At 44.1% G+C, this 14451-nt stretch overlaps 1 protein-coding gene across 7 annotated transcripts in view; it reads left to right on the plus strand.

The window, feature by feature from the left end:
• LOC123769798 (fibrous sheath CABYR-binding protein) overlaps window positions 1-14451 on the plus strand; it is a 225839-nt gene that overhangs the window by 199236 nt on the left and 12152 nt on the right. For 4 of the 7 annotated variants that reach the window (XR_011222097.1, XM_069301286.1, XM_069301287.1 and 1 more), the window contains exons 3-5: window positions 9554-9745; window positions 11494-13155; window positions 14184-14234. Coding sequence is in view for 5 of the 7 variants with exons in the window: in XM_069301286.1 (XP_069157387.1) it covers window positions 9554-9745; window positions 11494-13155; window positions 14184-14234 (1905 nt within the window). In the remaining 2 variants the exon portion in view is untranslated. The remainder of the gene's footprint in view (window positions 1-9553; window positions 9746-11493; window positions 13156-14183; window positions 14235-14451) is intronic. The other 3 variants (XR_011222098.1, XM_069301289.1, XM_069301290.1) reach the window with 1 other exon arrangement.

The following is a 14451-nucleotide window of genomic DNA, read 5'->3' on the forward strand; positions in this document are numbered from 1 at the left end:
CTAGCCTAGGTTAATGAACCTAGCCCACGTTAGGCTAGGTTCTTTAGTTAAATTTCAGAATTTCTAGGCTACTATTTGGGCTAATTCAGTAATATAAAAGTGAACATTTTAGATGTGGTATGGTTGGTGTGACCTAAAGTTGCTTTCAGTACTGTCGTTTTAGGAGGATGGGCTGAGGGACCAGATCACCAATCAGGAGGCTTGGTCAGAGACTGGGCCGCTGGGGACGTTGATCCCTGGAAGCCAGAGGAGGTAACCAATAGGTAGACCTAGAGCCTATCTGGAGAGGGTTCTGAGAGTTCTTCTGCTCCCCGAGTCCTGCCTGAGGCCAGGCTCATGTGATAACTAGGTCCAACAGACTGTTGCTTGGAGCGGCCCACATATCCACTACAGCCTGGTTGGTCCGGCACTTGTAAGAATTTATCTAAGTGCCTCTTGAATACATCTACCTTTGTTCCGACAATATTTATAATGCTTGTCGAGTGTGTTGAACAGTTGTGGACCCATGATGTTCAGCCAGTGCTCTGATTGTGTCTCAGGCGCCTCTATTCTTCACTGGTTCTATTCTACATTTCCTTCCGTATCTTTCGTTCCAGTATATTGTTCTACTGCATACTGGAACGCAAGATACGGAAGGACATTCAGAATAGAACCGTCACTACTCTACCTCCCACTTCGCATAATGTGACCTCCGGTAATAATAGATAATCAAGACTATATATAAGCATCTGTGTGCGCGCGCTACACGGCGTTTGTCTATAAACATATTGAAATGTGAACATTATGAACACTGGCAGCTCTCTCCCTCCGGGTAAGCTTAACCTGGCTCCAAAAGTGCGCGCACAGTGTCAGCGGGGCGGCCTATGATGGCGGCCTGCCATCATAGTTCGCACTATATTCCAGATTAATGTTTCCTTCTGTACCTCTGGCATCCCAACTCCCTTGGCCCCCCCCCATCTTCCCCTCCTGTCGTTCCTTGCCCCATCTCCCACTCCTTGGGGCCCCCCCCCCCGTCTCCCACGCCTTGGCCCCCACCCCATCTCTCAATCAAGGAAGGCCCTCGTGGCTCGGTAGGAGCTAAAACCAGTGGTGCCTAGATTCCTGACCACCATTACTCGCGGGCTGGTGCCAGCGGGACACGTCACCTGGTCAAGCTTTCCTCAGTTAGATCTGTTGACAGTGTTTACTGCTGGACCCCGGTGTTACATCACTGGGAATTGGCGCCAACTTTAAAGGGCCATCGTTTCCCGCGCAAAGCAAGTTTATCTAGGTGATCTCTTGGTTTTCTCGGTGTAAATATATTAACTTCGGAAGGGTCTAAATATGTTGCATAATTATTTCAGCAATTTTGCGGCCTCTTGAGAGGGCGTGTAAACAATGCCATTAGTCCGTACGCCTCAAGGCTCGACCAGCATCTGTTTTGGTCCCATGTTAGGCTTTTATGCTGTGTAGTTGGACAACCTCCTTTAATACGGCTTAATTAGGAACATGAGTGTTTTAGTGGTACATTTTGGGATGGGGTGGTAGTTACCGCGGCGGTGTTGTGGTAGTTACCATATACTAATATTGGCAGGTGGCGCTGCTGGCAGGTATATTACAGGTAGGATGATGGCCGGAGGAAAGAAAGAAAGAACCTAAAAATAGCCCATTGGGTTTCCTGGTTTGCAATGCGCATGCACTCACCCAGGCTCGAGTGCTTGGCACAAACGTACGTACCCAGGCACTCTTGACTTGTGCCCAAATGCGTCACCCAACTTTTGAATAAAATTGTAATTTTTTTCGAGTTTGGAATGCCCTAGACATTTTTTTCCCCTCTCATTGTAACCGTGGTTTGTGGAGACCTTTTATCTTGCCTTTAGATGACAAGTTTCTTTGTGTGAGCTACCTGGAAGACTGCTGTGTGCGTCTGGAGTAGTGTGTGTACTTAACCCAACCTCTTGGTCTGGCCGGTACAGCGACGGCCTCCCTCCGTGTTCCATCCTAGATGGTCTAAGTGGGTAGGCACTGTTCTTCTAGTCCATCCTCGTCCCATTTTGTATCGCATCCCTTCCAAGTGCTATACAGTGGTACTTTATTAGCCTTTCCTCATAATTACCTTAACCTTCTACAATTACCTTGCCGGGGGTACCCAATGCCAGAGGTATTGCCTTGATCGTTTTATAAGAATGTAAGGAGGTGGGTGTGTGTGCAAGGGCGTCGGTGGCTCATGGACACGTTATATATGTGTGAAGGTGTGCTAAGGCGGAAAAGTTTAATTATCTGGGACAGGAAGACTGCGGTTAGGTTAATTCAGGACCACCTAGGTCAGCTACCGACCTCCACCCAAGATGCAACCCGCAACAATTAAATATTTACTGGTATGTGAATTAGAGGCATCAGATGAAAGGAAACGTATCCAGCAATTTGGCCTGCCCTGTATCAGTCGGATTGGTTCTCTACTCATAAGAGAATTCCGGATTCGAATTCTGGGCGGGACAGAAATGATTGAACGCATTTCCTGTCACCTAGTCCACCTCTTCACCCAGCAGTGTGGGTACCTAGGAGTTAGTCAGCTTCTTTGTGGCGCTGCATCTTTCGGAGGGTCAGTAATTCGACCTCTGGGAGTGAAGGGGAGGGGGGGCTCGATATAAACATGTGTATATATATATATATATATATATATATATATATATATATATATACACAGGCTGCCTGTCCCCGACACCATGAATTCTTATTATATACATATTAGGCCTGTACAGAGGCCCCCCCCCCTCCCCCCCAAAAGGCAAATTACTGACTCAGGATGCAGCACACCCCCCCCCCCCCCAGTAAGCTGACTTCTCCCGGCCAGCTGTACGTTCAGTTGAGACTCCTGCAGAAATGTTTTGTTTATTAAATTTCTATCCTCGGGTTTGTGTAGTGGACCAACTCCCAACTAGTTATATGCGGTATACTTAAAGCTACGACTAGCCTGGAGGTGTGGTAGCGCGAAGCTAGAAGTGTCGTCGTCTTATGAAGATCGGCTAAATGGTGATCATCATAAGATGCCTTCCTGAATCCCGACGTAACCGCTCACGATAATGGTAATAACGAAAATTTTCCTAAGTTCTCGCGTAACGACTTCGTGAATCTGGCCCCAACTTAAGAGCTTTGAAAATTCACAATTCACTTTTATTATAAATATAAACACGCATGTATGGCTTAGGAGCTTATTAACCGTTTAATAAAGGTAAATTAGCAGTCATAATTGTAGAGATGTAAGGGTTTCGTAAAGTGCCACGGTTGTTCAACATCCTCTCAGGAGCATAATAAATATTGCCGGAACAACCGTGGACATAAAGAAAACTAGGCAGTTTTCTCAAAGGAGTGCCGAACCAACTGCGCTGTGGTGGGTATGTGGCCTGCAAGCAACAGTCTAGTAGACCGAACTCTAACAAGTCAAGCCTGGCATGGGGAGTAGAACTACTCCCAGAACCCCATCAAGGACGTTGTGTAAATCCTTGAATTCTAGTCCTAACCAAACAACTTTGCACTGCCAATTTACCTAACCTACTTTCACTGCGGAAATGTTTGCGACAGTTTGATACATTATTGCGAGGGCATTTGGGCAATAAATTGTCGAAGGCACGTGGTGATGTGGACAGGAAAGTAATAAATAGTGGGCAGGGGTACACGGGCCCCAGGTGTGGGGCTGGCGCATCCTACTAGAGACGACTTGCCTGCGGGCTTCGAGCCCTAACTTAGCCCTAACACAGCCTAATCCAAGCTGATACATCCCAACCTTGTCTAGCCGAGCCTAACCCATCCAAGTGTTAGGATGCTTAATGCCTTACTCTTGGTCGCCTTCCCTTGGTCGAGTGGATCAACGTATTCGAAGCCCGGTCAGTCAGTAATACCGTTTAGCCTCCTGCTTGGTGGTCTGGTCAACCAGGCTGTTGGACGCCGCTGGTCGTAGTCTAATGTATGAATCTGACTACGAGCATCGATTAAATGATGAATCCTTTGGGGGGTTTACCAAGTAATTTTGAACACTAGGTCGGCTAGCTGTCACTAAAATGTCTTGGACCCTTTAATGATAGTTCTCTCAGCGTGCCTATTGTGCATCTGCTTTTCAAAAGGGGGGGGGGGGGGGGAAATGTTGCATATCCCGTAATTTCTTCTGGTCCCGTGTGGCGTAGTTTGTGCGTGCAGGTTTGGAACCAGCCCCTTGTTTTCCGAATTATGCAGAAATTGTTTAAATTATGCATCTCGTCTAACGGTACAATTTAACCATACCCTGGGATATGTTGGGCAGTGTCAAGAGTGACCTGGTTATCACCATGGTATATACCCTCCCCCCCCCTGCCTTTCCTCCTAATTACTCCACACCTTGATCACACTCCAAAGTCAACTTGGCATGCTTCAACTGTCGTAGAGCCAACTGGTTCTTAAGACGCACGGAAATAGTTATTAAAACTACCTACAAAGGGCGTGTTTTGGGGGGGGGGGGTTGGCTACCTTGTTAGGCTCTTCATAATACAAGCAACTGAACCCTTTTCATTCGGGATCCTAAATTATTCATGACTTGAACAAATCATTGCATATTACTACATAGTGTAGTGTTATTCATGACTTGTACAAATCATTGCAATCTGGTCTTAGTTCCGGGCGGGCTGGGCGGCGCTCTGGGTCTGGCGCGGGCTGGCCGAGACCCAGGCTGGTGTAGGAAGATCCCAGACCCAGAGCGTCGGCAAGCCCGCACCAGGCCTTCATACTTGTGGTTTTCAGTGAAAGAGTACAAATGAATTTGAAGATTGAAGATGATTAAGCCACCCAGAAGGTGGCACGGGCATGAATACCCCGTAAGTGGAGGCCCTTTTGAGCCATTACCAGTATCAATAGATGATACTGGAGATCTGTGGAGGTGCGACTGTACCCTGCGTGACGGGAGATCCGTGTGAATTTGAAAAGGTGTGTACATATTAAGAGCTATTCATGCCCGTGCCACCTCTTGGGTGGCTTAATCTTTATCAATCGGTTCACACATATAGGAGCCTTGAATAAACCTGCGGCTAGTGAATAAAGTTATTTACGGTGAATTTAATGTATTTTTTTTAGGATATGAATATAAATGCCAGTACCGTACAGTACATTTAAACCTGCTAGCCATTTCCAATCACAGGCACAGAGACCTACAACCATCACTAAGTTTACCTATATTTAGTCGTATGGCATGCTTTGTAGGAAGGTGTAGACGTCTGAAGGAAGCATCTTCCTCCTTCAAATACCATCACACGCCTCCGCACGCCGTCACTAGACGGGTGCTCGCCCATTCAAAGGTGCGATGGGCGTGGCTCAGATATTGTGGGGTCGTGTGTGTGTGGGGGGGGGGTGAAGGGGCCTAGTGTTGGAGGAGGTTGGGGGGCTCGGTGGGGGGGGGGGGCACAGCGAGGTCTTAAGTCGTGTGGCTGGTGTAGGAAGATACAGTTGAGGCCGTAACTACTTGGTGTCATCACCTCCACAAGCTCTCGACGAAGTTCATTGATCATAGTACCCATGGACCCTCCGGCAGTAGTCTCTCCGGTATGATTTCATAGTTCATAAAGTACAGTCATTTATGCGTCCACTCTACAAACTTGTAAATAATTTTTCATTCCTGGCGGCTTTTACATTTATTGAACAGTTTAATGAACTCCAAAACATAGCGAGGTTGATTATAACAATAATAATCTTGGGTTGTGAAGATTCAAAGCTCATAAACCTTTTAATAAATGTAAATAAGGCCGCCTTGTTTGAAAGTTTGTTTCGTAAATGGTTGAGTTTTTGATTAACTTCCATCCATCCATGCATGATGTTGCTAAAACCTTGTACATGGTATCTCTAAAAGATGAATTTTTGTAATAATACCTGGATATTACAGATGTGATTGTCTGCTGTGGTGCCCAGACTTGACATGTGAGAATTACCAGAGAAATGGACAGTGTAATGAATGAGTGATGTGATTGTTGGTACCCATAAAAGATCTTTGGGTGGATAAAGGAAGCACTTTTAAATTAAAAATCGATAATACTGTATGCAATAGTCGAAGACGTGTAAAGTTCAATTTTTCTGAGAAAGCGGAATGCATTGAAGGAAGAGGTTGTCGAAGCATGATTCCATCCACAACTTTGAAAGAAATATGATAAACTTTAATACAGTATTGAGAGGGGCAATTAGTATGTTAGGTACGATGAATTGGAAGCTGTGCATAAAGTGCAAAGATCATCTTTCCTCCCCCCCCCCTCTATAGTCACTGATAGTAAGCACACTGAACCCATGTAAGTAGTACTCTACTTATGTTGACAACCACACCCAGTTGTTAGTAAATATGCCCAGGTGAGGGTTGTCTAGCATGGTAGGTTTGTTTATTCATAAATTCTTAGGATGACTGGATTGTGGGGGGGGGGGGTTAGCTCATAATCACATGCATCTACTGGGTCTTGTTAATGTAAATAGGGTGATCAATGCTGGGTGCTGAGACTCGGTTCCCAGGAGAAAATGGCTTGTTAACATCTTGCTGGGTTAGTTTTCATCCCTTCCCCCCTCTTACCACTAGGAGGGAGGTCTGGGATGGACCATCAGCTTCCAGCACTGGTAAATCTACACAGGTTAAAGAGTCATCCTGCAATGTTTTGATTTCTCGATCTAAATGGGTAAAGTGCCCAACACCACTTTTCACCTTATCTACCGTCTTGTTGTATTAACTCCCAAGGGCGGTCCAAAAAAGTACATTCATTTAGTTTCATGTATGAGAAATTGGTTATTTGTTGGGTCAAGCTTCTTGGTTGCTATGCAACCAAACCTACCATGCATATTTTGAGAGAAATTGACAACATGCCCATGCACTCAGCCCTGGGTCCAGACTCGTGGAATTAAATATTTATAAAGAAATGCAAAGTGCCAGTAGCACAGGCACTGTGTATAGTGTGGATGAAGAGCTTGGACACTGGGGAGATACCAGATGTGCTTAAATCAGCAGACAGCCCCTCTACACAAGGGATACCTGCTTGATACTGGCTTGATGGGATTCTGGAAGTTCTCCCAACCCAAAGCCAGGCTTGACTTGAGAGCTTGGTCCATCAGGCTCTTGCTTGGAGTGGTCTGCAGGCCCACATACCCACCACAGCCTGGTTGGTCCTGCACTTCTTTTAGACTTACCTTCACAACCCAGGCCAACATGGATTTAGAGAGGGAAGATAATGACTTATCACAGCTCCTTGGTCACTATGACAAAATCACTGAGGCATTGGAAGAAATACTGAATGCAGATGTGGTATACAGAGACTACAAAGGCAGTCAATAAATGTGACCATGAAGTGATAGCACATAAAATGAGGTCAATGGGAATAACTGAAGTAGGATAGTAGATACTCTATTTTCTGTCTAACAATGCACAGAGTAACAGTCAAACATATAACAATCAGTGCCGTTGAAAGCTCTTTATCTCGGGGTACAGTCCTTGCACCATTGCTTTTCCTTATTCTCATATCAGATAGTAAAAAATCCAAGTCACCTTCGTATCATCCATTGCAGATTACACAAAAATCAGCATGAAAATTACCTCTGTGAAGACATTGAAGTCTACAAGCAGATATTAATAGTTTTTGACTGGGCAGAACAACAAAACATGATGATTAACAGTGATAAATTCCAGGTACTCAGGCATGGTAAAAATGGACATTAAACACAAAGCACAATCATGGTAAAAATGGACATTAAATTCAAGGTACAAAGCACAATCAGATTTGCCCATAGTAGGAAAGCACCATGTCCATGATTTGGGAATAATGTCTGACGACCTAATGTTTAGGGAGCATGACCAAACAAATATTGTCAGCCAGAAAAATGATTCCATCAAAATGATTTAAAATCCAAGGATTCCCTCACCATGGTTGTACTATTCAAATCAGTTGTGCTGTCCAGTCTTGAGTACTGCTCAGTATTCACTCACCCCTTCAGTGCAGGAGATATTACTGAAATAGAGGGAGTACAGAGACCATATACGGCATCTCGAGGTAAGGTAAGGTACATAGACTCGATAAAGCACTTAAATTATTGGAATTGTTTCAAAGCTCTTAAAATGTACTCGCTAGAAAGGAGATGAGAGATGTCAAATTTACGAGTGGAAGATACTGGAGGACTAGGTACCAAATCTACACAGTAAAATAACATACGGGAGTGAACAATATGGAAGAAAATGCAGAATAGAGCCAGTGAAGAGCAGGGGGGGACACCGTTTAAACATCAGAGGTCCAAGGTTATTCAACATTCTCCCAGCGACTACAGGTACAAGAAATATTGCTGGAACAACCGTGGACATCTTGGAGAAAACTAGATACTGTAGTTTTCTTAAAGTGCCAGACCAACTGGGCTGTGGTGGATATGTGGGCCTGCAGGTCACTCAAAGCAAGAGCCTAGTGGATCAAGTTCTCGCAAGCAAAGCCTCGCCTCGGGTTGGGCTTGGAGTAGAAAAACTGCCAGAACCCCATCAAGCGGGATATTGTGTGTTTGAATAGCAATCACATCTTCAAACAATGGCCTTTAGGTCTCTCCTTTGATTATGAGTACAGTAATGATATTGCACAGTTGTTAGTAATATGTAAAGGTGGAGTGTTCTTGCCTGTCAGTGACTTTCTACTGTCTTTGATAATTACTTACCTGTCGGTGACTACAGAGAAAGTGGGGGTCTAGCTCTATATGCTTTGCCAACTAGCCTAGTTGGAGGTTACAGGAGAAGGAAAAGTGGTAGTGTGGAATGTTCGTCTGTAGTTAGTTCAGGTAGTTTTGACTCGTCCAGGCAAATCACACCATTTCGGGCCAACTGGTTTATGGACTATTAAATGCTGCCAAATGCAGTCGGACTTAAGAACCACAACTCGGTTGATCAGTCCACTCACATCACTAACATCATATCCTCCACACTCCTTGCTATATAGATGACCAAACCTGACACAAAACAGATCTTGAACCAAACCAGGTGCCTCAAAATTGGTGACCATGTGATGGTTCCACAGCCCATCCTCCAAAGACCCAAAGTACATTCCATGCACCCACCAAACCCTCTGTTTATGAATGAAAAAAAGATTTACAAAAGACTCTCAACTGATGACGTCCAACTATTGGAAAAAGTGCTTTGCTGATAACCTTTGTTCAAACTACAGTGCTGTAAATGCTTCACCCACGCACTACAAATAATCACCAACAGAACATAAACACCTAACCTAACCAGTGCCTAAATATGCACTATACTAATATATAATTATAATTTTGTATTTGAGAAGTTCAGATTGATGAATACGTCTTTGAGGTCGACAGCTGGATAGAATGGACTTGGTCCGAGGATGGGTTGGGTTCCAGGAAGCTGTTCTCACAGCAGAGTACAGTATAACCTGTCTTCCTGGTCAAGGTTATGGACCTAATCTAATTTTATGCTCTTCTGATTATTGTTTTAGCTTGCTGCAATTCTTTAGATACAAATTTCCTTTGCCATATTTTATTTTCATCTTGAAAAATTTTGATACCGTTATTGGAAATATTTATTTTTTATTTACAGGCTAAGGCTGAAGAACAGAATGAAGAAGTGAAGAAGGAAGAAGCTGCTGCAGCTCCAGTAGCAGAAGAGAAGCAGGAAGAGGTGGCACCAGTCAAGGAAGAGAAGAAAGAGGAAGATACAGCAGCTGCGTCAGTAGAGGAAGCACCGAAGGAGGAGGAGGTGGTGGTGGTAGCAGCAGCGCCGGTTGAAGAGGTAAGGTGTTGTCCTGTGTGCTGCACCAGTAACACAATGCCTCTACTCAGCTTGCACTTGGATCAGTTAACTCCCCCTCTAGTGTTAATATGGTGGTCGCCTCGTTTTTGTCATGGGCATCGTGTGTGTTGGGTGTAATTAACATTGTATTAGTGTTGCTATTGCTGCTACTGTGATCCAATTAGTATGCACTCCATAAGCCAGATATGACCGCTCGTTATTGCTCGTGAGTGTCTGCAGCTGGTTGGTGTACACGCGCACTAATAACTAACACACACACACAATCACAAAGTTGCTTTCTTTACATTTCCACTTGAGATTTATAGTCCATCTTGTTTAATGTTAGTTGACCCCTAAAGGGCATAGCTATTTATAAACAGTACATGGAGGTGCACTTTTTAACATGGACAATTTGAGCAATGTAGGAGTAATGGGCATTCTTTAGTCCTTTGGAAATAACTATAGATGGACTACAATTACTTCACACAAACTTGGTACATGGCCCATGTGATGCTTCCTCCTTGCATTTTGTGCCACCAAATAAAACTTTCTTGACTAACAGATACAGTATTATAAATTGCATGGATCATTGTTCCTAGTTATTTCATACTAAACTGAATGCGCTTCTCAAATCATAAAAGATTCAGTTTGCCCTATTTTTCCTGCACACTTTAGCTGATGTATGTATAAGTTGTCTGCTGTAATGACTTTCTCCTTGACCTTGACTTGCTAGATGTTATTTTGACCCGCTATGTATCGTCAATAGCGATACATGATGCCTTGGCTGCATTGATTTTCTACTGTTAAGTTTATATAATATGTATTATATAAATTTTTGAAGGGAAATGTATGTAATGTCTTGGCAAGAGTCTCCATTCCACTGCTGCACCCACTTAATGCACTCACTGTAATGTGCATGTCTTCTGTTCATTTGACTTGTCCAACCCCCCCCCCCCTCTCCTCCGCCCCCCCCCCCAAAAAAAAAAACTAAAAAAATAAAGGCTTCTTAGAAATGAACAAAAATTTAAAACATTAGTACTATCGGCAAAACGACATGGAAATTTGTGCATGATCATTGCGTTGTAATGTCTCCCACCCTTGTTGCGTAGAATGACCTACACCCCCTCCTTTTTTTTTAACATGACAAATGTCGTATACTGGAAGAGCATGGACCTTCAAATACTAACACAAGTGTAATATGTTTGATCAATTTTATGGTAAACAAGAGTACACCATTTATGTAAGAATGTTATTGCAATAATAAACTGGATTTTGATCTTTATTTCTCACAAGAATATTAAAATCTTTAAAGTTTTGAGAGCATGGAAAGTACAGTATGCTTACATGTGCCTTAATGGTATCAGCGCTTAGCTATTTATACTTCAGAAACAACTTGTATCTTTCTCACTTCCTTTTTGCTTTAAACTTTCAATAAGTTTGAAATGAATTTACTTTGAGAATGTTAGTGTTTTGGCAGATGAATGTTGAGTTGTGGAGGATGAGTGGGCATTCACTCGCCACATGAGTATGTAGGGGTGGCTTAATTATTCAGATTAGTTAACCTTTAAACGGCTCGACTCAAGTCCTACATGGTGTGCGACACAATAGTTCACAAAAACTTGTATAAAAATCCCACTTAGCGATTAATGCACAAGAGGTAATCGCAGATTGCGGTGGAGCCGTTTAAGGGTTAAATGCCTAGCATACTAGTGGTGTATGTTTACCTTTTGCCACTTGCCCCCTTTTAGAGCTTGCCGGAGGCGACATCCGAGGCAGCTCCATCACCCTTCAGCGCCCCCCTTCCCCCGGCCACCCCACCCCCCACCCCCCTTGATCCTCAGGCCAACCAAACTGCCCCCCTCGCTCAGCCCGAACAGGTCTCGGAATCTGAAGTCTCCCCTGCTCCCTCGCACACAGAGGTGGAAGTGGCACCAGAAGTCTCCTCAGAGTGTGGTATTATAACGTTGCCTTTATCACCAGTGGAAACCCTTGAGCCTATTTGTGTTGAGCCAATTGATGCTCATTTTGCACCTGATACTTTCATTGAACAGGCTGTAGCTCCTGGGCCCACTAAGGATCCTGCCCCTTCAGAAGAACCAGTTGCCATTCAAGATTCTGCACCAGTAGAAATCCTTAAAGATGTTGAATCCAGCCCTGTCCAGGAATCTGTGACCGATGTCCCAACTATAACTCCATCCTCGGCCCCAGAGGTTATTGAAGTGGAATCTGCGCCTGTTGTGGAATCTGCGCCTGTTGTGGAATCTGCGCCTGTTGTGGAATCTGCGCCTGTTGTGGAATCTGCGCCTGTTGTGGAATCTGCGCCTGTTGTGGAATCTGCGCCTGTTGTGGAATCTGCGCCTGTTGTGGAATCTGCGCCTGTTGTGGAATCTGCGCCTGTTGTGGAATCTGCGCCTGTTGTGGAATCTGCGCCTGTTGTGGAATCTGCGCCTGTTGTGGAATCTGCGCCTGTTGTGGAATCTGCGCCTGTTGTGGAATCTGCGCCTGTTGTGGAATCTGCGCCTGTTGTGGAATCTGCGCCTGTTGTGGAATCTGCGCCTGTTGTGGAATCTGCGCCTGTTGTGGAATCTGCGCCTGTTGTGGAATCTGCGCCTGTTGTGGAATCTGCGCCTGTTGTGGAATCTGCGCCTGTTGTGGAATCTGCGCCTGTTGTGGAATCTGCGCCTGTTGTGGAATCTGCGCCTGTTGTGGAATCTGCGCCTGTTGTGGAATCTGCGCCTGTTGTGGAATCTGCGCCTGTTGTGGAATCTGCGCCTGTTGTGGAATCTGCGCCTGTTGTGGAATCTGCGCCTGTTGTGGAATCTGCGCCTGTTGTGGAATCTGCGCCTGTTGTGGAATCTGCGCCTGTTGTGGAATCTGCGCCTGTTGTGGAATCTGCGCCTGTTGTGGAATCTGCGCCTGTTGTGGAATCTGCGCCTGTTGTGGAATCTGCGCCTGTTGTGGAATCGGCGCCTGTTGTGGAATCTGCAGAGAAGGCTGCTCAGGTATCTGAATTAAGCAAAGAGGCCATTCCCTCTTACACTTCAGTTAGAGATCCTGTTCCTGTACCCCAGGAATCTTTTGAATCCCTTCCCTTAGTAAAAGAACCTCTAACAGTAGCAGTCTCTCCTGTGTGTGAAACTAACAATGGGCAGTCATCTTCTTTAGAAGATAACCTAGAGGAAACTAACTCTTCTGCCTTGGCTTTAGAGGAAACTTGCCAGACATTGGGGGAACTTGGAGAGTTTGCTACAGAAATGGAAAAAACCACTCCGAGCGGGTTTGAGAGCACAGTATGTGCTATACCCGAGCCTGTTGAGGCGAGCGAGGTGGGTTGCGTACAATGTGGAGCTCTTGCAAGGGTCACGTCAACTGATGGAACCTGTGACAACTGCCATCACGCTACCGAGCAGGTATATATTGTATAACCACTTCCTGGGGCAGTGCCCTCCTCGATAGGATGTCATGTATCCTTGTGGTATAACTTCCAACTCAAGATTTTTTTTTTTAATCTTATGTTATGCTTGGAACAAATATGTAGTTTTCTTCCCTGTGAGCTTCATTAGGAGTAACTGTCTACTCCCATAGGTGCTTCTTCATAAACTGTCACTGTACTGTAAACCCCACATTATTGGAGTTTTTCCTTCACATAGCGTAGGAATGTGCGAGTAGACCAACCAGACTTTGAAGACGCAACCCATTGAAAACAAAATGGCTGACACTAAACTTTTGCTTGTATTTGTCATAGTATTTTTGGCGATATTTTTGTAGAACGCTACCAGACTTAAATTTATTAAATTTCACAATTTTCAGTATTGATTGATTTAATGCACTGTTATTAGGATGCCATGCAGATTTTTTAGCAGCTAAAAATAGATGTTTGCCTGTTAAAGTATGTTTATTTTGATGCGTAGTGTGTGAAGAGCTGGCATGAATTGCAGGCATCCCATGTAGACAGGGAATGCTGTTGGGAATGTTTTGAGGCATCCCACAAGGACATTGGATGTCTATGGAGCATTCTATCCAGACAATGGACACCTCGGGGTACCCAGGGACATCCTATTCGGACATTGGGTGCTGACACTTAACGTCGTTTAGCTCGGCTGCAGTTTTGGAGTAAAATAAGCATCATGAATTAACTTAACCAGCTAAATCTAATGCTTAGTGGTTTTTAATAAAATTTAAGGCTAATTGGGCTTTCTAATGGTGGGAAAATTAATGCCATATATATTTTGTATTACATGCTTGCTGACAAATTTGCTTTATCTTTACATTTATGTCTATACTGTATAAGCAATTATTTAGGTATTTTCTTTAAGCAAATGTGAAATAATTGAAGCAGTCATATTTATTTCGTCAAAAGTTTGAAATAATTACTTCAGCTATTTGATTTTACTTGATTTTTGCAATGTGCATCTTAATTTTTTTGTTTAAAATATAGGAACAAAAAGAGGAAGCCCCAGCTGCAGAAGAGACTGCACAAGTGGTGGAGGTAAGTAGTCTTCATACTGAAATATTGTAGCATTGACATGCACACAGCACATTACTACAATCCAAATGTGTGTGGGTTTTTTTTTCTTATATCCCAGGTAAATTATATAGGAAAGTGACAAGACAGCGATATCAAACGCAACGGTAGCAACTTTCAGCAATGCTCTGATCTTGCATTGTCAATATGAGGTTAATCTTGTGTACATTTATATAACGAT

This window comes from Procambarus clarkii, chromosome 45 (genome assembly GCF_040958095.1).
Source record: "Procambarus clarkii isolate CNS0578487 chromosome 45, FALCON_Pclarkii_2.0, whole genome shotgun sequence".
In the NCBI taxonomy this organism is placed as follows: Eukaryota; Metazoa; Arthropoda; class Malacostraca; order Decapoda; family Cambaridae; genus Procambarus; species Procambarus clarkii.